The 23,026-nt window shown below is 42.0% G+C and overlaps 1 protein-coding gene across 7 annotated transcripts in view; it reads right to left on the reverse strand.

The window, feature by feature from the left end:
* The window catches only part of LOC132383599 (phosphatase and actin regulator 4-like), a 300,611-nt gene that overhangs the window by 70,535 nt on the left and 207,050 nt on the right, over positions 1-23,026 (reverse strand). The window contains exon 1 of one of the 7 annotated variants that reach the window (XM_059954778.1): positions 21,675-21,792. The exons of the other annotated variants lie outside the window; for them this stretch is intronic. Within the exon in view, the coding sequence (XP_059810761.1) occupies positions 21,675-21,720 (46 nt within the window). The 5' untranslated portion in view covers positions 21,721-21,792. Of the gene's footprint in view, positions 1-21,674; positions 21,793-23,026 lie in introns of those variants that run through there. 7 annotated transcript variants of the gene reach the window in all.

Genomic DNA, 23,026 nt, shown 5'->3' on the forward strand with positions numbered 1-23,026 from the left:
GTCATTAACCTCCATGCAGAATATGACCCATCTCCAACCACTCTCTGCCTTCTGTGGGCAAGCCAATTCTGGATCCACAAAGCAAGGTCCCCTTGGATCCCATGCCTCTTTACTTTCTCATTAAGCCTTGCATGGGGTACCTTATCAAATACCTTGCTAAAATCCACATACACTACATCTACTGCTCTACCTTCGTCAATGTGTTTAAGTCACATACTCAAAAAATTCAATCAGGCTCATAAGGCATGACCTGCCTTTGACAAAGCCATGCTGATTATTCCTAATCATATTATGCCTCCCCAAATGTTCATAACTCCTGCCTCTCAAGATCTTTTTCATCAACTTATCAACCACTGGTCTTTCATTTCCTGGGCTATCTCTACTCCCTTTGTTGAATAAGGGAACAACATCTGCAACCCTCCAATCCTCCAGAACCTCTCCTGTCCCCATTGATGATACAAAGATCATTGCCAGAGACTCAGCAATCTCCTCCCTCGCCTCCCAGTATCTTGGTGTACATCTCGTCCAGTCTTAGAGACTTATCCGACTTAATGGCTTTCCAAAATCCTCTTTCTTAATATCTATATCCTTAAGCTTTTCAGTCCACTGTAAGTCATCCCTACAATCGCCAAGATCCTTTTCCGTAGTGAATACTGAAGCAAAGTATTCATTAAGTACCTCTGCTATCTCCTCCGGCTCCATACACACTTTTCCACTGTCACACTTGATTGTTCCTATTCTCTCAAATCTTATCATCTTGCTCTTCACATACTTGTAGAATGCCTTGAGGTTTTCTTTAATCCTGCTCGTCAAAGCCTTCTCAAGGCCCCTTCTGGCTCTCCTAAATTCATTCTTAAATTCCTTCCTGCTAGCCTCATAATCTTCTGGATCTCTATCATTACCTGGTTTTTTGAACCTTTCATAAGCTTTTCTTTTCTTCTTGACCGGATTTTCAACAGCCTTTATACACCACGGTTCCTGTACCCCACCATCCTTTCCCTGTCTCATTGGAACCTACCTGCCATGAAGGTGAGTGGGCAAATTCATGGCAGATGCAATTTAATGTGGATAAATGTGAGGTTATCCACTTTGGTTGCAAGAACAGGAAAACAGATTATTATCTGAACGGTGGCCGATTAGGAAAAGGGGAGATGCAACGAGACCTGGGTGTCATTGTACACCAGTCATCGAAAGTGGGCATGCAGGTACAGCAAGTGGTGAAAAAGGCAAATGGTATGCTGGCATTCATAGCAAAAGGATTTGAGTACAGGAGCAGGGAGGTTCTGCTGCAGTTGTACAAGGCCTTGGTGAGACCACACCTAGAATATTGTGCGCAGTTTTGGTCCCCTAATCTGAGGAAAGACATTCTTGCCATAGAGGGAGTACAGAGAAGGTTCAACAGATTGATTCCTGGGATGGCAGGACTTTCATATGAAGAAAGACTGGATCGACTAGGCTTATACTCACTGGAATTTAGAAGACTGAGGGGGGATCTTATTGAAATGTATAAAATTCTAAAGGGATTGGACAGGCTAGATGCAGGAAGATTGTTTCCGATGTTGGGGAAGTCCAGAACGAGGGGTCACAGTTTAAGGATAAAGGGGAAGCCTTTTAGGACTGAGATGAGGAAAAACTTCTTCACATAGAGAGTGGTGTATCTGTGGAATTCTCTGCCACAGGAAACAGTTGAGGCCGGTTCATTGGCTATATTTAAGAGGAAATTAGATATGGCCCTTGTGGCTAAAGGGATCAGGGGGTATGGAGAGAAAGCAGGTACAGGGTTCTGAGTTGGATGATCAGCCATGATCATACTGAATGGCGGTGCAGGCTCAAAGGGCTGAATGGCCTACTGCTGCACCTATTTTCTATGTTTCTACCTTTGCAGATCACCTCGCAAGTATCCCTTGAACATTTGCCATATTTCTGACGTACATTTCCCTGAGAACATCTGTTCCCAATTTATGCTTCCAAGTTCCTGCTTGATAGCTTCATATTTCCCCCTTACTCCAATTAAGTGCTTTCCTAACTAGTCTGTTCCCATCCCTCTCCAATGTTATGGTAAAGGAGATAGAATTGTGATCACTATTTCCCAAATGTTCTCCCACTGAGAGACCTGGCATTGGCCAGGTTCATTTCCAAATACCAGATCAAGTACAGCCTCTCCTCTTGTAGTCTTATCTACATATTGTGTCAGGAAACCTTCCTGTACACACCTAACAAACTCCACCCCCATCTAAACCTCTTGCTCCAGCGAGAGGCCAATCAACATTTGGGAAATTAAAATCTCCCACCACGACAACTCTTATTATTACACCTTTCCAGAATGCATCTCCCTATCTGCTCCTCAATAGTTGGCATCCATAGTTATATTCCTTCACTATCGCAACATGCCCTCTTTCATTTTACTACCATTGAGGTGATGGTACAGGAGCCTGAAGACCCACATTGAAATGTTTTCAAAAAAAGCATCTTCCCCCCCCCCCCAACATCAGATTTTCATGATTTATTATCTGACACTTTTTATTTACTTTGTAACTTACAGCAATTTTATGTCTTGCACTTTACTGCTGCTGCAAACAGTGCAATTTTACGACATGTCAGTAATAATAAATCTGATTCTAATTCAGTATCCATTCCAAACACAATGCTGAATTAAATTCAATCTCTTCTGCCAGTGCATTATCCCCAATCTTCCATATTCATATATCTAACAGATCTTTAAATGCCACTATCATATTGGCTTCCACCACTACCCCTGACAGTACAGTCCGTACACTAACATACTGAAAATATTCAGCAGTTACATGCTGGTTTGGATAAAGTTTTGTCAAGATTGAGAAGAGGGACAAAATCAAAGGTACACTTTATTGAAGCCTTCCTTCACTATGGAGAATTATCTTGTTCCTGCAACTGATCCCACTCATGAGGATGTGTCTTCAATTCTGACAATGGATTACATTTTTCTCGGTCATAAATTCAGTGGGTTGCTTGGCATGTCAACATGTAGGACTTAGGAAATTTCCTTACTAATGAATCTGCCATGCTCAGAAAGACTACAGTAGTTATTGGCTACCCTGAGAGGACAACCTACTATAATACCTAATTATGAATCAGAATCAGGTGTAATATCACCGGGCACATGTCGTGAAACTAGTTAACTTTGTGGCAACAGTACAATGCAACGCATGACAAATATATGGAAAAACTGAACTGCAGTTAAGTACATATTAAATAACTTAAGTAGTGCAAATAAAAAGTAGTGAGGTAGTGCTCATGAGTTTAATGTCTATTTAGGAATCAGATGGCAGAGTGGAAGAAGCTAATCCTGAATTGCTGGGTGTGTACCTTCAGGCTTCTGTACCTCCTTCCTGACGGTAACAATGAGTTTCATTGAAGTTTCGGGCTAAGACCCTTTGTCAAGACTAACGAAGTCCTGACAAAGGGTCTCGGCCCGAAACGTCGACAGCGCTTCTCCCTATAGATGCTGCCTGGCCTGCAGCATTTCCCCAGAATTTTGTGTGTGTTGCTTGAATTCCCAGCATCAGCAGATTTCCTCGTGTTTATCTATGAAATATTGGGCTCACTGTAACAGGTTGAAGTGATTTTGTTACTATTTACTCATTTATGGGATGTGGACATTGCCAGTGATGTACCATTTATTATTAACCCTGAGCTGCCCCTGAACTAAGGTGGCAATTAACGTGCTATTAGTCACATATGCTCAAGGATGACAGATGTCTTTCTTCAAAGGTGAATGTTGACAAAGATCCACCAGCTTTGCACTCAGTGTTAATCAAACTATTTTAATTCCTGATTTTAATTGCTTGAATTTGCATTTCACATTGATCAAGGTAGGGTTTAAACTCAGGTTTCTGGTTCAATGGACCAGAGTATGCCCGTAAGAAAATGAATCTCAGGGTTGTATATGTGATATATATATGTACTTTGATAATAAGTTTACTTTGAACTCTACCTGTTGAGCCACAGCACCATATCAATAATTTAATCCATACTATGCACTCCACACTATTTCCTAGCCTTATCTGAATCTTCCAATCTCCTGAAGTTCAAGCTTTTCAGTCTTGAATATACTTGATGCCTCAGCATTTACAGTCTTCTTGGGAACGAAATGAAATTACTCATTTTACCACAAAGTGGCTGATCCCCAAGCGAGACTTAGTTTCTTAATTCTTTAACATCACAATAAGGTAAACAGCTTCATTGCATCCATTACATGCTTCTGTGCAATTGCCTCTATTTTTGTAATTTTGAAGAACACAAAGTCATTCTGCTCAATTCAGATGGATGGAAAAGGTTTAAAGCTGGGATTCCGAACGTGGGGTCCATAGACCCTTCAGTTAATTGTAGGAGTTCATGGCATAAAAGAAGGCTGGAAACCTCTGGTAGAGGGATATGGGGCAAGCATGTGCATATGGGACAGCATGGACTTGTTGGGCCAGAAGGCCTATTCTGTGCCTTATGTCTATGGAAATGAACAATAAAGAGGAAAGGGAGGCTGAGGTTTAGAAGAGAATCGCAAAACCAGGACCTAGACAGCTGAAGGCATGCCTCATGATGGCAGAGTAAAGGAAGCATAGGAAGTAGAAAGTAATGGAATTGGATATGTGCAGACACATGACATTACAAGGTTACAAAGTTTAATAGGGATGAGGCCACAAGAACAACCTCTGATACAACGACCCTATTTTCTAGCTTTTGAAATCATCTACAAGCAACAAGATAATTAAAAACCAAATAAACCTTATTCATAATAAAAAAATACAATAGTAAACCGTGTAATGCCTTTTCATTCTTTACATTCCTAGTCAATGTTGTTAGTACTGTTTTGTAACATTCCTACACACCAATAGCACTGCGGACACTCAGATAGTCCTCTAAGGAGATGCACTACTACAATAATTGAAGGGTACCCACCCCAGCCCTTCCCTCTCCAGACACTGTTGTCCTTGCCCTCTGAGCCCTTGCAGTAGCTGCACCCAGCTTCAGTGCATCCCTCAGCATGTACTCCTGCAACCCGGAAAAGTTCTCATCTTGCATGAATTAGGCACTCATGGCACATTATCAAACTCTTTCACTCTGTGCTGGTCAAGGCACAGCTGGCTCATGGGATGGGATGGTGGAAAGTGTACTGACTGGCTGCATTACAGTCTGGTATGGGAGTTCTTTTCTATCCTGATATAAGTTATGACCTTTTGAAGCGGGGGAAGGAATTTAACCCAGTGAAAAAAGTCATATGGGAAAAAGGTTATCAGAGCATATTTACTGATCAAAATTTTAAATTACCAGTCAGCAGTGACGACTGACTTTTTAAACTGCAATTGAGCTTCAAATGGCAGGAGATCTGATTGCTTGCCATTTCCAGGCATCAAAAAAAGGCAAAGATGGCATGGGAGGGGCTGATACAGAAAAGAGAGTTTTAGGGGGAAATTGACAAATTGGGCAAAGAAAAATAATGGAAAAAATGCAGATGTGACATCATGATTACCTGCTTCATTAGATTCTAGATATTCATGAAAAATGATTCGGGGCATGAAAGGATATGGAGAGACGGCATGAGAGTGAGGCTGAGAGGGAAAAAGGATCAGCTATGATGAAATGGCGGAGACTCAATGAGCAAAATGATTCAAACTGAGATCTAAGGTGAAACAAATGGCTTCCTCATGATCGCAAGCTGAACTTAAACAAGAATGTTCATACTATATATAACATCAGATTTCAAAATCCTGACTCAGTGCAACAGGGAAACAGGTTCTGCTTGGAAAGGTGATCCAGCGACTTTCAAATGCTCTATCCAAGTATACAGATGAAATGACAACAAGCTTGTTTCATTCACGTAAAGGGTTGTGGGTAAATGGAATAAATTACCAAAGGAAGTGGAAGAGGCAGGTATAATTAAAGTGTTTGAATGATATATGCATAGATACATGGATAGGAAAAGTTTAGTGTGATATAGGGTAAACACAGACAAATAGAATTACATCAGGAAGAAAAGTTGTTTTGTGTGAATGAGTTGTGCCGAAAATGCCTGGGTCCATGTCTAACTCCAAGAAATGAAGTCCTCAAGCCTGTTCCATCATTCAATGGGATGAAGGTTGATCTTTGAACTCATCAGCACTCACCCTTTATCCCTGAACTTCCTTAATATATAAAAACCCATCATTCTCTATCTTGAATATATTAGTGCACAAATTTCTACAGTCAGAAATAAAGACATATCTTTGGAGCTATCCTAAATGGCCAATGCCTTACTTTGGCACAATGGGTCTTAGTCCTAGAAACCACTGGCACAGGAATCATCAGTTCTGTCTGCAAGGTTAAGCCCTGTAATTATATTTTTGATTTCACTGAGAATACCACACAGTCTTCTGAACTTGAGTATACATTAAACTCAGCATTTTGGAGTAGAAACAGAAGCGAAGGGGTGGAGTATTGTAAAAGAAAGAGAGGCTATATAGGTGAAAAGATAGCAAGCAAAATGGGATAGAAAGAGGATGTGGGGTGAAAAGAGGGCAATAATGAAAGGTAATGTGAAAAAGGAGTGGGTGAGGGGTGAAATAAGCATATGTAATCCGAATGAAAGTAAAATACCAAGTTACTAACACTCACTGATTGTTCTCACCAGAATTTCAGTTCATCTCACTAGCTCACTATCTAGTGTCCTACTAATCTGAAACTAGCTCAGGAATGGTGATGTGCTTTGTTTTGTTCAAGTTACATTGGTAGATAACATGGGTGCTTTAATCTGTTGTGAAACTTGGACGCAACAAGGAGAGTGCACAATTTCGTGTCCAAATATATTAATTCCCAGAACAACATTCCTTACACCTGATGGCGTATATCAAAATACACTGACAGGAACCAAGCCAAGCAGAGAGAAGACTGAAGGAGCATTGGGGAAAATGGAGATCACTAAGTTTTAAGTTGCTCAATAATAATGAAATTTGATGAGGTCTCACAGAAGACCATCCTGTACTGCAAGCAGCCACAAGAGATATGTAATAACCAAATGTCCTCAGAAATCATCAGCATGCAGCTCCTGGTAGGCTTATGGGTTGGGTAAGAATGGAAGAGATAGAGGAAAGAAAAAGCAGTCAACAACACATTCAGTCACTAACTGTCTGAACAACAAATTTAACATTTAAAAAAGATTTTCAAACATGTATTGCAATTCTCATTCAAATAATCAGAGATATCAACCAGAAAATATAACAAATTCATTTTTGGGATCACCATTGAGAACCAAGACCACCATAAAACATAGAAGCACAATTAGGCTATTTGGCCATCAAGTTTGCTCCACCATATAATCACAGCTGATTTATTATCCCTCTCAAACCTCACTCTCCTGCCTTCTCCCTATATTCTTTGATGTTTTCACTAATCAAGGACTTAACAACCTCCACTTTAAATATACCCAATAACTTGGCCTTCACAGTTGTCTGTGGTAATGAATTCCACAGATTCAACACCTCTGGCTAAAGAAATTCCTTCTCATCTCTGATCTCAAGGGATGCTCTTGCGTTCTGAGGGAATATCCTCTGGCCTTATAGACTCCCATGCTATTAGAAATATCCTCTCCGTGTCCATTCTATCTAGGTCTTTCAATATTGAAGAGGATTCAATGAGATTCACCCATCAATCTTCTAAACTCCAGTGAATTCAGTCCCAGGGCAATCAAATGTTAACCCTTTCATTCCCAGGATAGTTCCCATAAACACGAGAATCTTTTTCAACATCAGCACATCTTTTCTTAGATGAGGGTTCCAAAACTGCTCATTGTACTCCAAATGTGGTCTGATCAATGCTTTATAAAGCCTCAGCATAACATCGTTGTGTTTATATTCTATTGAAGGTTTTACAAAATAATGCATTTTGTACGTTATTCTTCAAAATTTTTAAACAGCAGCTTTGGTACTACCAGGATGTGAAAATGAGTGTTATCTGAAAACCATAACAGTGTGACTACTGTCTAATTACATCCTTGTAAACTGTCACTAGGCTGCAAGTATAGTTAGAAAAACATGCAATGTATTTTCAAAACCTTTTGAATTCTGCGAGTCACTGTGACAGAGTTTGGAGTCTGGCCTGAACAGCAATTCAGTAAACAGAATGGAATTGCACCTACTTCAGTTCAGCACTCCACTTTCCCCATAATCACAGGAGAGCTTAGATAGCTGTACAGTGCACAAAGATTTGCAAAGACATTGATTGCTAAAGCTGAATTAACTGGACTGCAATTGCTCTCTTTGGGAGAGCTAAAGAATTTATTTCTAAAATTTAAAGCATACAGACTGATCAAGTAGAGTGAACAAAGAGCCACAAGAATCCTTACTGACTTAAGTGTATCAGATGGAGAAGACACACCTCATTTGAAGTTTAACTACCTGGGCATCCTACAAAGCAACAAACAAGAGCTGAGAAGTGTGATAGGTCACAATAGCTATTTTTGGCATGTTCAGATCCTTTCTTCAGATTCACAGCCACAGTTCAGTTGGTCATTCCCTTAACTGGAGGTCAAAGTGGGGAAGCCTCATCTGTTCCCTAAGCTTGGGAATTCCAAGATTCAAAGTACAGCGACGAAACAAAGAAAACCATGGAACTCATGCAAAGAAAAACAAAAAAACATATAATGTGCAAAAAGAAGGAACAAATCACAGGAACAGCAAAAAACACAGAATATAAAACATTAAAAATCAATTAAGCAGTTTCACCTCAGTTCAATCTAGTGCTGTGTTGTTGGTGACTGCAGGCCACAGAGCCTGTCTGCCCCAATCAAAATAGCAACAATGAAAAAGGAGCAACCAGAAACACATCTTGACATAAACTACAGAGTCCAATCCACAAACCACGTCCAAGATCCCAGCAACATCCTCTAGCAGCAACAAGCAAGAGGGATGTTTGGGGCGGGGGGGGGGGGGGGGAGGAAAGAGAGACCAATTGAATGCAGGAATCTTCCTCTGGGAGCAACGGGTGAGAACAAGAGAGAGACCAGTCACTCACAGGCAGCCGTTGCTGAACACCTGCTTGTCTTGCACTCTTATCCTTGTGGATTTTAATCTTCTTCAACACCTTAATTGGCAGGATTGGTGAGAAATAGAGTTGATCATGAGCTTGCACCATCTCCAGGCCACACTATTTGCTCAATACCTCACCAAATTCACTCAGAGACAGCAAAGTGCCAGATTGCTCAGCTGGCCCGAAACACACCATCAAACTGTAGATCACAGGCTACAATCACAGACTAATCATATTTGAAATAAATAGTACTATCAAAGGAATTAAAATAAGTAATTTTGTGAAGTGTCTGAAGGACATTGCCTCTGGTCATGCTGTTTGCTGGAGCCATCTTCTTCCTAAATCTCCCAGCTTCTTAAGTCATTTTTTGCTCCTCCTAAAAAAATACTCCTCAACTCCAGTTCTCCTAAAATATCATGTCGCCTGGTGTCATATTGCATTTGGTAATTTAGTTTGAGCATGGCCCAGTAACACAGCAATTAACATAACACTATTACGTTGACAATAACCCAGGGTCAATCCTGCTGTTCTCCCTATGACCGTGTGAGTTTCCTCCAACAACTCCAGTTTCCTCCCACATTCTAAAGATATTTAGGTTGGCCACATTGATATAATCAGGCTCATTGGGCTGATGGGGCCTGTTACTGTGCTGTATCTCTAAATGAGTAAAAATAACACTCTTAGCAAGGGTCTTAAGATGATTTACTGCAGGAAATTATTGTATAACTGAAATATGCTGTTCACACCCTAGTTAAGAGTGTAGTGCAATTTCTAAATAGACTAAACAGTGCAATATTGCTGAGAAGTTAAATTAGACATCAATGTACGATCACGAGTGGATGCAAAGGATCACACAGCACTATTAGAAGAAACCGAAATGTGCTTGACTCTGCTGACCAATACACAAGTCTCAACCAGTATTATAAGCATATCTGAGCATTTTGTCAATGCTCCTTCTGAAACTTTGCCGCATAAATTTGGCTACTGTTCTATCTACTTTACAGAGGAAAATGCATGTTAAATTACCATACTGATTTCAGAGTACTGTACTGTGTGAGGCCCTGTGCTCGCAAATCTTAAGTCACTGGAGTTGAAGCCACAAGCTTCCGAATAAGAAGGGGACATCAGAGAATTATGGATTAGTTACTGATGACTATCCTCAGGAAACTCTGGTCTATAAGTAATGACAGTTGTTATCTGAACTTCCAGAAGGCATTTGATAAAGTCCCCTGTATAAGACCGTTAACTAAAATTGAACCTCATAAAGCTGTAAGCAAATTATTGCTCTTGTTAAGAAAGAGGCTGAGAGGAGGGAAACACTGAAGGAATACACCACCTGTGAGTCTATTGGGGTCATTTACTGTGTTCAGTGCTCCCAGTGTGGCCTCCTGTTTATTGATGAAAACCGACGCAGATTGGGAGACCACTTTGCCAAGCATCTACGCTCTATCACCTCCTCCCTCACTACCATCCAGGGCTTTAAACAGTTCTTTTAGGTGAGGTGACACTTCACTTGCGAGTCTATTGGGGTCATTTACTGTGTTTGGCGCTCCCAGTGTGGCCTCCTGTACATTGGTGAGACCCGATGTAGATTGTGAAACCACTTCACCGAGCATCTACACTCCATCTGCTAGAACAAGTGGGATCTCCCAGTGGCCACCCATTTTAATTCCACTTCCCATTCCAATATGGTCTTCTCTACTGTCACAATGAGGCTGCACTTCAGTTGGAGGAACAGCACTTTATATTCTGTTTGAGTAGCCTCCAACCTTGATGGCAAGAATGTCAATATCTCAACTTCTGGTAATACTCCCCCAACCGCTTCTCCATTTCCCATCCCCTTTTCCTTCTCTCACCTGATCTCCTTGCCCATCAATTGCCTCCATCTGGTGCTCCACCCCCTTTTTCTTTCCTCCATGACCTTCTGTCTCTTTCACCAATCAACTTCCCAGCTCTTTACTTCACTCCTCTCCCTCCAGGTTTCATCTATTACTTGTGGTTCTCACTCCTCTCCCCTCCCCCATCTTTAAAATCTAGTCCTCAGCTTTTTTCCTCCAGTCCTGCCAAAGAGTTTTGGCCCGAACATTGACTGTACCTTTCTCCATAGATGCTGCCACGCCTGCTGAGCTCTTCCAGCATTTAGTATGTGTTGCTTGAAGGAAAACTGGACAGGTTTGCTAATTTGCAGAACTGCCTCTCAGTGTTCTCAACAAGTTCATCATCTTTATTAATTACATAATTTTAAACTGCCCACACTAATTTGCCAATATTACACATTTAGGTTATGTCATAAATTAAAGGATGAACTTGCATATTGATTAAAAGCCCAGACTTTGATGAATAGATTTGAATGTGGCCAATGGACACAAAAAGGGCAGAACAAAAGCTTCAGTCTCACTGATGAAAATACAAAAAACCATGGAAGACTTAAGCATTCATGTACAAATATCATCAGTATGTTAGAAAATAAACAGAAAAGCTAGAAGTACAAACACAAGAAAATCTGCAGATGCTGGAAATTCAAGCAATACACACACACAAAATGCTGGTGGAACGCAGCAGGCCAGGCAGCATCTATAGGGAGAAGCGCTGTCGACGTTTCAGGCCGAGACCCTTCGTCAGGACTAACTGAAAGGAAAGATAGTAAGAGATTTGAAAGTAGGAGGGGGAGGGGAAAATGCAAAATGATAGGAGAAGACCGGAGGGGATGGGGTGAAGTTGAGAGCCAGACAGGTGATTGGCAAAAGTGATACAGAGCTGGAGAAGGGAAAGGATCATGGGACGGGAAGCCTAGGGAGAAAGAAAGGGGGAGGGGAGCACCAGAGGGAGATGGAGAACAGGCAGAGTGATGGGCAGAGACAGAAAAAAAAAACAAAATATATCAGGGATGGGGTAAGAAGGGGAGGGGCATTAACGGAAGCTAGAGAAGTCAATGTTCATGCCATCAAGTTGGAGGCTACCCAGCCTGTATATAAGGTGTTGTTCCTCCAACCTGAGTGTGGCTTCATCTTGACAGTAGAGGAGGCCATGGATAGACATATCAGAATGGGAATGGGACGTGGAATTAAAATGTGTGGCCACTGGGAGATCCTGCTTTCCCTGGCGGACAGAGCATAGGTGTTCAGCGAAACGGTCTCCCAGTCTGTGTCGGGTCTCACCAAAAGCTAGAAATACTCCAGCAGGAACATACACAAAATCCTGCAGGAAATCAACAGGTCGGGCAGCGTCTATAGAGAGGAATAAAGACTCGTTGTGGGCTGAGACTCTTCATCAGGGCTGCAGGCAGATTAGACAACATCTCTTCTATTGCACTGTAATAGCCTGTTGAACTGACCTATGGAGTATTTCCAGTATTTTCTGTTTTTCTTTCAGTGGTTTGCTTCTACTATCACTAACAACTCCACCACCCTGAACCTTCCTCCCTTCGCTCAGCTCTTTCACCGTTTCCTGAACCCCACCACCACCCTGAACATCCCTCCCTTTGCTCAGCCCTTTCACCGTTTCTTGAACCCCACCACCACCCTGAACCTCCCTCCCTTCGCTCAGCCCTTTCACCGTTTCTTGAATCCCACCACCACCCTGAACTTCCCTCCCTTCGCTCAGCACTTTCACTGTTTCCTGAACCCCACCACCACCCACCCCTTCCCCTTGCTCAGCCCTTTCACCGTTTCCTGAACCACACCACCACCCTGAACCTCCCTCCCTTCGCTCAGTCCTTTCACCGTTTCCTGAACCCCACCACCCACCCCTTCCCTTCGCTCAGCCCTTTCACCGTTTCCTGAACCCCACCACCACCCTGAACCTCCCTCCCTTCGCTCAGCCCTTTCACCGTTTCCTGAACCCCACCACCACCCACCCCTTCCCTTCGCTCAGCCCTTTCACCGTTTCCGAACCCCACCACCACCCTGAACCTCCCTCCCTTCGCTCAGCCCTTTCACCATTTCCTGAACCCCACCACCACCCTGAACCTCCCTCCCTTCACTCAGCCCTTTCACTGTTTCCTGAACCCCACCACCACCCTGAACCTCCCTCCTTTCGCTCAGCCCTTTCACCGTTTCCTGAACCCCACCACCACCCTGAACCTCCCTCCCTTCGCTCAGCCCTTTCACCATTTCCTGAACCCCACCACCACCCTGAACCTCCCTCCCTTCACTCAGCCCTTTCACTGTTTCCTGAACCCCACCACCACCCTGAACCTCCCTCCCTTCGCTCAGCCCTTTCACCATTTCCTGAACCCCACCACCACCCTGAACCTCCCTCCCTTCACTCAGCCCTTTCACTGTTTCCTGAACCCCACCACCACCCTGAACCTCCCTCCTTTCGCTCAGCCCTTTCACTGTTTCCTGAACCCCACCACCACCCTGAACCTCCCTCCCTTCGCTCAGCCCTTTCACTGTTTCCTGAACCCCACCACCACCCTGAACCTCCCTCCCTTCGCTCAGCCCTTTCACTGTTTCCTGAACCCCATCACCACCACCCTGAACCTCGCTCCCTTCACTCAGCCCTTTCACCGTTTCCTGAACCCCACCACCACCCTGAACCTCCCTTCCTTCGCTCAGTCCTTTCACTGTTTCCTGAACCCCACCACCACCCTGAACCTCCCTCCCTTCGCTCAGCCCTTTCACTGTTTCCTGAACCCCATCACTATACAGCCCCTCCCTTCACACAACGCTGTCAGTGTTTTCTGTACCACATCACCACACCACTTCACACCCCCTCCCTACACACAACCCTTTCAGTGTTTCCTGAACCTCATCACCACACCAACTCACCCCACACCCCCTTCTTTCACACATCCCTTTCACTGTTTCCTCTTAAGATGTTTGTCCTGGAGCATCTGGAGTACTGTTTGAATTCCCGTCTCCTTACTTGAGAAAACAATATATTGGTTTAGGAGGTGGTTCAGATGAGGTTCACCAGGTATATTCCGGAGATGAAGAGGTTAACCTCTGAATCGCCAGGCACTATATTCACTAGAATCCGGAAGCATGAGAGGGCATCTTAGAGAAACATATAAAATTCTGAAAGGGGTAGATAAAACAGAGGCAGGAAAGTTGTTTCCACTCAAAAATACAATAGGGAGATTGCATCAAGATTCAGGGGATGGATTTAGAACAGAGATGAGGAGAAACTGCTTTTTCAAGAGAGTTGTGATTCTGCAGAAGAGGCATATTTAAGCATATTTGTGAATCTGCAGAAGAGGCATATTTTAGCATATTTAAGACACAATTAGATTTTTGCATAGAGGAAAATTTAAGCTTGAGGACGGGTTGACAGTCCTCAGGATGGTGCGATGGGAAGCAAAATGAGTCTATCTTCCTTGTACTAACAATAGATCTTGTCATCAATGAAAAACCAATTGTATAGGTGCTAATCGTCTGAGAGGCAACATGATTAATGGCTAGTATTGTACTCTTAGCAACGAGGAACCGACTGCATGGGTGCTAATTTTGTATAAATTTGAATTGGAGGAGATGTGAGGAACTGTTTCCCGTGAATTCACAAAATAAAGGCAGTAACTAGCTTTGAGGTCTTTGCCTACTTTGCATTTGATCGCTACTAAATTCTCTAACATAGGGAAATGAAGGGTTATGTGGAAAAGGCAGGCAGGTGGAGCCAAGCAGACAGCCGGATCAGCTAGAAGCTCACTGAGTAGTGGAAAAGGCCTAACAGGCCGCATGGACAACTCCTGCTCCTAGTCCTTGTGTTCTAATTGAATAGCAAGGCAGGCTCAACAGGCCAGATGGCTGAACCCTGCTCTTATCTTGTTATGCCCTTATGACCTCCAGTACTATAAGGATGAACTCGATCTTTCAATCTACCTCATCATGGTCCTTGCCTCTCTCTGTATGCTTGCACTTTCGCTGTAACAGTAACACAATACTCTGCATTGTTACCTCGGTGTCCTTATGTTTGGAATGGTCAGTCTGGTTTATTCACTCTATCTCAATACACGTGACAATAACAAGTCAATTACATTTTTACAAAGTTAATAAGATCATAAGACATAGTAGAATAAGCCATTCAGCCCACTGAGTCATTAATATTACTATTGTGGGTGTTACCACAAATGCAGCATAATCCAAGTATTTCCTGCATTTTTGATTTTATTTCATATTGCCTGCATCTGTATAATTACATTGACATTAAATATCATTGTAATACATATCGGGAATAATTAGTAAGTGTGAAAGAAACTAAAGGACTAAAATAAAAAGTGTATACAATCTGCAACTTTACAAAGTCCTGGTAAACCACAACTTTAATGCAGTACAGTGGTGCAGATAATTGAGGTGCTGCCTCCCAGCTGCAGTGACCTGGGTTCGATGCTGATTTTGGGTATTGTGTGCAGTTTGCTTGTTTTCCCTAAGGGTATTGCCTGGGTTCTCTGTTTCTTCCTGATTGCCCATGGTAAATTGCTCAAAGGCAAATGAATGTAGTGGCAGTGGTAGAATCTGGGAAGAATTGATGGAAATCTGGGAAAAATAAGACGACAGCTGATATAATCAATTAGGAAATGGCAGCTGGGATTTCTGGGATGGACTGAGGAAAGAGGAACTAGAACATCTTGCAGTGATGGGAAAAACTGATGGAAGAAAAAGTCATGGTCGACAGAGCATGTCATTCATGAATTACAGCAAGGGATAGACAGGCAAAGGTTTTGAAGAGCTTCTCAGATTAAAGACAGATGAAAGACCATGATCATCCACATCATACGACACAGCACATAATAATGATGATGATATATATGTGTGCTTGACATTCAGCGTTGACATTGGGTAAAGGAACGTTTTTCTGAACAGTAAGGTTTTTTATACTTTAGGAAGGATAATCTACTCTTCGTAAATCCAGAATACATTAACTAGAATTACATTTAGAATCCACAATTTAAATTAAAACCAGAATTAAAAAAACACTGAGCTATTCATCAGCAATGATAAGATCACAGGTTTTGGCCCAAAACATTGACTGTACTCTTTTCCTAGAATGCTGCTTGGCCTGCTGAGTTCCTCCAGCATTTTGAGTGTGTTGCTCAGATTTCCAGCATCTGCAGATCTTCTCTTTTTTTTAGATCATGTGCTGATTTGATTAAGTTTTCAAACTATTCAAAGTAAACAACAAATTATTTCTGTTGGCACGGAAGACCAACCCTAACAATTAATGGCAGGCCTCACAGGAATGGAAAGAGGAAATAACTGGAAATGCAAAGCCTGACATAATTTTGGAATTACCCACTGCAAATATCACTTGATGCTGCATTAATTGCTAATCTTAAATCTTGGTTTGATAGATTTTTCTTTAATAAAGGCTTATGGTAAGAGTGAATACTTAATTCAGCCACAGATCAGTTCGGGAATGATTAAAATGTGGAAAAACTCTCTGTCCATGTTCCGGAAGTGAACACTGAACTAATACTGACATTAAAAAAATATCACCATTCCTCCTGCACTCTTGAAAAAAGAACAATGGGAAATGCTGATCTCATTAAATAATAAGCTAACTTCTGTCCTTTAAACTTCACCATGGCCCATTGTTTCAAAATGACATTTTCCAGCCAGGTCCTCCCTCAAAGTCCCTGCTTGCTCATCACTCCCTGCCCCGGAGAAATTGCACAGGCTTTCCTTCTGAGTAATCACCACATCCCAAGATTGTTTGTCATTTCCAGTACACAAGTGTAAAGGAGAACAAAATAATTGTTACTTCATATCCAACATAGCACAAAACAACAAATAAATATAACTACATAAGATAGTTAACATACATAAATTGATTGTATGTTCATAAAGTGACACTAGGTACAGCAGTGTCTGTACACAAGGTGATTGACAGGAAATGATATAGTAGTAGTGGTGAGGGGTGTGTTAGTAGGTAATGGTGTTGATCAGCCTTACTGCTTGGGAAAAGTACCTTATTGAGTCTGTTGGTCCTGGTGTGCAAGTTATGTAGCCTCTTCACTAACAGAAGTGGGACGAACACATCATGAGCAGGGTGGGTGGGAGGGATCCTTCATGACATTACTGGCATTTTTCCAGTACCTTTCTGTATACATGTCCTTAATGGCAGGTAGGCTGGTACATGTAACTGGTTACCTGCTGTAGAGCCTTCCTGTCCTCTGCAGTGCAGTCTCCATACCATAGTGATGCAGCTTTTAGGATGTTCACTACTATGGATCTATAGATGATAGATATGCAAAGTCCAGCTCTCTTCAGGTTCCTCAGTAAGTAGAGGCATTGGTGCAAAGGGCGTGCTCTGGGACTTTGAATGGTTGTATGAGATGTGCACTCCCAGGAGTTTGAAACTGCTTGAAGTTTCCACTTGCTGTGCCCCCACTATAAAGGGGGATATAATAAGTTCAAATTCTCTTGAAGTCAATAACTTTCTTCTTCATCTTGTTGACACTGAGGACGAGGTTACTTGCCTGGCACCAGGCCTCTAGCTCTTCCATATTCTCTCTGGAGGCTATCTCATACTTGTTGGTCATTACCCCATCACTGTTGTGTCACCAGTAAACTTGACCACAACTTACTTCAAAAAATCAGAAGCATAATGCTGGAGGAACTCTAGGAGGCACACAGCATGTAGAGGCAAAAGGTATAAATCAAAATGCCAGGTTGAGACCCCCGCATCTGGGCTACTTTTACTTAATGGTTCCATTAGTTATTGGTTCTCAATCTCTCCATTATTCTTCATTACTTTCTCAAGAATGATTTACTTCAGCCAATAAACTCAAACATTTCATCACTCCTGGTTTAAAATATTGCTAAGCTACAAATGTTAGTTTTTGCTGATATTGAGCTCTTCCCACTGCATAGATGGAAGCCAATGCACTGGCATGGATACCATTTTTGGAAAGAAATCATCAATCCATGCTGCAGTAATTTACAACAAAGGTGACTTAAAAACTTCCTTTCAACCATCAACTGAGGGGAGTAAACAGTCGATGTTTTTGGCCAAGACCCTTCATCACAACTCAGCCCAAAATGTTGACTGTTCACTCTCAGCGTACCGTTACTCATGTTTTGTGTTGCTCATGATTTCTAGCATCCACAGAATCTTGTTTTCAGTCATGCTTCCTTTCCCTATTCCAAATATGTTTCACCTTCTGTTCAGCATCAGCTCTTGCACACACCCTCACTCACCACCTCCACTCTTTATGGACTATAATGAAAACAAATTAACTGTGTAACACTGCCAGGAGGACTGTTCCAACAAACATATTTTTATTAAGCATGTTTTGCATACTTATTTTCTACAAATACAGAATATTAGAATTTGATGTCTCCTTCTCAGGAATGTCAAGGCCCTTGTTTAACCAATGGCCTAGTTTTCAAAGGGTTTTTTTCTCAGCATATCTGCATCTGCACTAAGAATCACAGGATAATCCCAACAGCAGGGCAAACACAAAGACTTTGGTGGAAGTCAAATCCATATACTGGTGTTTGAAGAAGCATTCCATGATAAAGCATTTATGTTTCCTTGCCTGGCAACTTAAGGTCATATTTTGCATTTATCTGTCATTTCTTTAACTAACTGTATACCTCCAAGATCACCTCATTTGCTGCTTGAGGCTGAAACAATGAATTCTCCATTCTTTCCTCATCTCGGACTTTGACAGTAAGAATTAGCTTTGTGTTATTTTAACCGTATGGCCTCCAGCAATTGAATGTTTCTCTCATGTTTGGCTGGCCAGAACTGGACTACATATTAGATTCCCTTCAGCTTCATCCTTAACCATCTTAAACTATAAAGTATTTATGTTATTTGTTCTTGCCTTTATACTGTACTTGCCTGCATTAAATTGCTTCTCTTGCTTGCATATTTAAATCTGGGGGGAAAGGGGTTAGAGCTCTGCCAAAGCTGACAGAACAAAATACCTCTCACCTAGAATAGGTGTGGTATTATGCAATGAGCTGCAAGAGGAAGTGGTATAGGCATGAACGATAATAATGTATGAAAGACGTTTGGACAGATATGTGGAAAATGGTTTAGAAGAATATGGGCCAAACACAGGCAAATGCAAGCAGGTCTAGTAGGCACCTTGGTTAGCATGGGTGTGTTAAGATTGTGCTGTCTAACTCTATGACTATAACATTGATCCCACCCCCCCCCCCCCCCACCAAGACTTGTATGGCATCCCCTCTGCACTCATGTGAAAGCTGAGCAATTTAAGACTGCCTGGCTCCATTGGTCCCCATACCAATTAACACCTAACACAACCATATTTGTCCAGTAGATGATCTCACATGACACAATGGTCCTACATTTGGGATTGCTTTCTGGAGATCAGCTAACAAGAAACTCCTGCTGGCAAGAGCAACCTGAGCTTTGATAAGACAGCCTATGAATGCCTGCAAATCTTACATGTTTTACCAGATAAGTAAGATGAGGTTCTGAATAGCAAGGGCTGCGTTAGGAACGAAACACAGCAAGCAACCAGCATCCTGCTTAGATGAAGATTAGAAATTATCCCAGCAACAAGAAACAATCTGTCCTTGTGAAAAAAAAAACAAATTTCCCATTTTAAACACCAGTGAAATTGGTTCAGGGAAAGTAAGACAGGATGAACCTCTCCCTAGAGAGAGGGAAAGAGACAGGGCACCAGGAATAGTAAAATACATTATGAGCAGAGGTGTCAAAGCACACTGACCACAAATGCAACACAAATTAATGACAGAGAACAAGGAAACAGAGGAAATTAAAAATAAGATCCTTTTCTAAAAATAGCAAGGCTATCCTTAGGCACCCATCATGAATGATTAATGCTGTACTAAAGATGAGCTGCTGCTTCAAACACATTTGCCTACTGAATAAGACAAAGGCCATTCAACCCATCAAGTTCATGCAGGTTTCTGGAAGGGCAATCCTATTGGTGCTGTTCTCCCTCTCCATTTTTCTCTGTAGCTCTACAACATAGTGTCTCCCATCAGCTCTCCTTATATTTTTATGGTTTTTTTCTTTTTAAGATGCTGCTCCACCCCCATTATCTACACTTGAGGATGCGGGAGAGACCCAGAGCATCCAGCAGAAACCCACGCAGTCACATAGAAAACCTACAGCACAATACAGGCCTTCAGCCCACAATGCTGTGGCAAATATGTACTTACTTTAGAAGTTACCTAGGGTTACACATGGCCCTCTATTTTTCTAAGCTCCACGTACCTATCCAGGAGTCTCTTAAAAGACCCTATCGTATCCGCCTCCACCACCATTGCCGGTAGCCCATTTCACACATTCACCACTCTCTGCATAAGAAACTTAGCCCTGACATCTCCTCTGTACCTACTTCCAAGCACCTTAAAACTGTGCCCCCTTGTTTTTGCCATTTCTGCCCTAGGAAAAAGCCTCTGACTATCCACACGATCAATGCCCCTCATCATCTTATACACCTCTATCAGGTCATCTCTCATCCTCCGCCGCTCCAAGAGAAAAGGCCAAATTCACTCATCCTATTCTCATAAGGCATGTTCCCCAATCCCGGTAACTTTCTTGTAAATGTACTCTGCACCCTTTCTATAGTTTTCATATCCTTCCTGTAGTGAGGTGACCAGAACACATTCCACAAAGACAACATCCAATGTCAGGACTGAACCACCCTGGACCTTCAAGGGAGCAACTCAAATGCTACAGGACCATGCTACAATAGTTGTGAATCTAATCTACTTTGTAAAGCAATTAATTACAATAATCATCTTCAAGACATCTCCCAGACTTCAATATAGGAATGTTATCAGATAATATTTGAGAACAAATTACACAAGATGAGGCTTTGGGAGATTCTTATTCTCCAATTTTATTTCAATGGTTTCCTTCACCAGGCAGTCCCTAAGGCCATTGGTGCTGCACAGTAGTTTTGTGCCACTGAAGTCAATCCTATGGCCATTGCAAATGCAATGTCCTGCTACCATTGATTTCTCTGAAGAAAGTCATTGAAATAAAACTAGAGAAAATGAACGTAAGTAAGAACTGGAATTGGATTGTAAACAATGTGGGACAGCGGAAACCTGATTGGATGTGGACTAACCAATCAGGAGGGTTGATGACAGGGGTATATATACCAATGGATTAGAAGTGCCCAGGCATCATCACTGATGAATATAGCAGAGTTTGTCATCGAAATGTCGGGTAAAATCAATACCTGTACCAGCCTGGAAGCCCAAGAAGAGCTTATTCATCATATACGCCAGGAAAGTAGTAGATTCTTTTTGAATTCTTTTTTTCCCCCCATGTGCAGAAATGAATCAATAAAGTACATACCAGCACTGAATGGATCCAGAGCCCTGTTACCATCTCACACTATAACTAATGTAACAATATTAAAGGGAGTTTTACAAATAAAAATATTTCAAGACTGAACACCTTAATGATAATCAAAGCAAGTGCATCTCTGTTTATGGACCACCAAAGGATAGTCATTGGTAGAGTCCAAACCCAGCCACAACCCTCTTCAAATGCTAAACAAATCCTTTCTGAATTAACTGCTTAAATTCACTATGCAGAACAAAAATAGTAAAAAATGATGATACATCCTTAAACAGATTCAGGTTGCTAACCAGGAGAATGGAAGGAGAAAAGGTGAAGTGAAAATGGATGTGAATGTGAAAACTATACATTAAAAATGCAACTTAAAATCAACTTACTTCCATTCTGAGACACCAGCTTCGTAACACAAGATGTACAAAACATGTAAACAGCCGAGACAGTGCTCCACTAATCAGCTGGCTGTCTTTGGCTCCCACTTCAAGCCGGCTGCCGTTGAAGGCTGTGAGAAACTGAGGTGGGCGTAGGTTTAATTCAGCAGTGAATTACGTAGAAGAGGAGGAGGAAATGTCTAGCTCACTGATTAACACAGGGCTTGAGAGGAGGATCACAGCTAGTGTTTACAATTAAAGTGACATTACAGCCAAGTCAAAATAGCCCTTTCAAATATTTCTTTCTCAGAAGAATGAGAACAGGGTGTCTAGAAAACAATGGAATTAACACAAACAGACCATGGGCGTAACCCAGATGGAGCAAAGTATCAGAAATAAAAGGACTGCAACTTATGGCTGGAGCCCGAGTAAGCAGAACAATTTTTTTTCACATCAGAGTTTTCCTGGTATCTTAAGGAACAAATTTTCTCAGTTTGTGTAAACTACTGTCAAGAGAGGTGGAGGAGCATATACAGGACTGCTTTGAATCTGTGAACTGGACCATATTCAGGGATCCCCCTTTGGATTCGAATTAACATTTCTTCATCTGGACCTGCATGTGGCTTCAAGAACATACCGTCTTTGCCAAACCAGTCTGTTATGATTTACAGTCTGCTGAGAGCTGGGTCTGTACCATGATGACCAAGAACCCTACACAGTAGTAAAGGTATGACCTAAAGGCCATTGTGAGACTGAAAAGGCAATTCTGCTGATATTAAAGGCACAAACAGATGAACAGCACTGTGGCAGCATGTGTATGCTGTTGCTTCCTGTAAGATGAAGCACCACTTCCCAGTGAGCTCTACACCTTTTAAAAGGCATCAGGCCCCGCTGATACACCTGACAAGGCACTGAAAACCAACTGGCAGGAATGTTCCAGGGCATCTTCAAACTCTCATTGCTGCAGCAGCAGGTTCCCACCTGCTTTAAAAGGACATCAACAATACCAGTGCCTAAGAAGAGCAGGGTGAGCTGCCTCAATGCTAATTGCCCAGAGCACTCACATCTACTGTGATGAAGTGCTTTGAGAGGTTGGTCATAGCTAGAATTAACTGCTGCCTGAACAAGGACATGAACCCGCTGCAATTTGCACAACAGGTTTTCAGCAGATATAATCTCACTGGCTCTCCACTCAGCTTTTCAGCACCTGGACAACAGCAATACCTACATCAAGCTGCTGTTATTTGATTACACCTTAGCACTTGGCATAATTTACTTATTATTATTTAATTATTTATGGTTTTATATTGCTATATTTCTACACTATTCTTGGTTGGTGCGACTGTAATGAAACACAATTT

Source organism: Hypanus sabinus, chromosome 30 (assembly GCF_030144855.1).
Source record: "Hypanus sabinus isolate sHypSab1 chromosome 30, sHypSab1.hap1, whole genome shotgun sequence".
Taxonomy (NCBI): domain Eukaryota; kingdom Metazoa; phylum Chordata; class Chondrichthyes; order Myliobatiformes; family Dasyatidae; genus Hypanus; species Hypanus sabinus.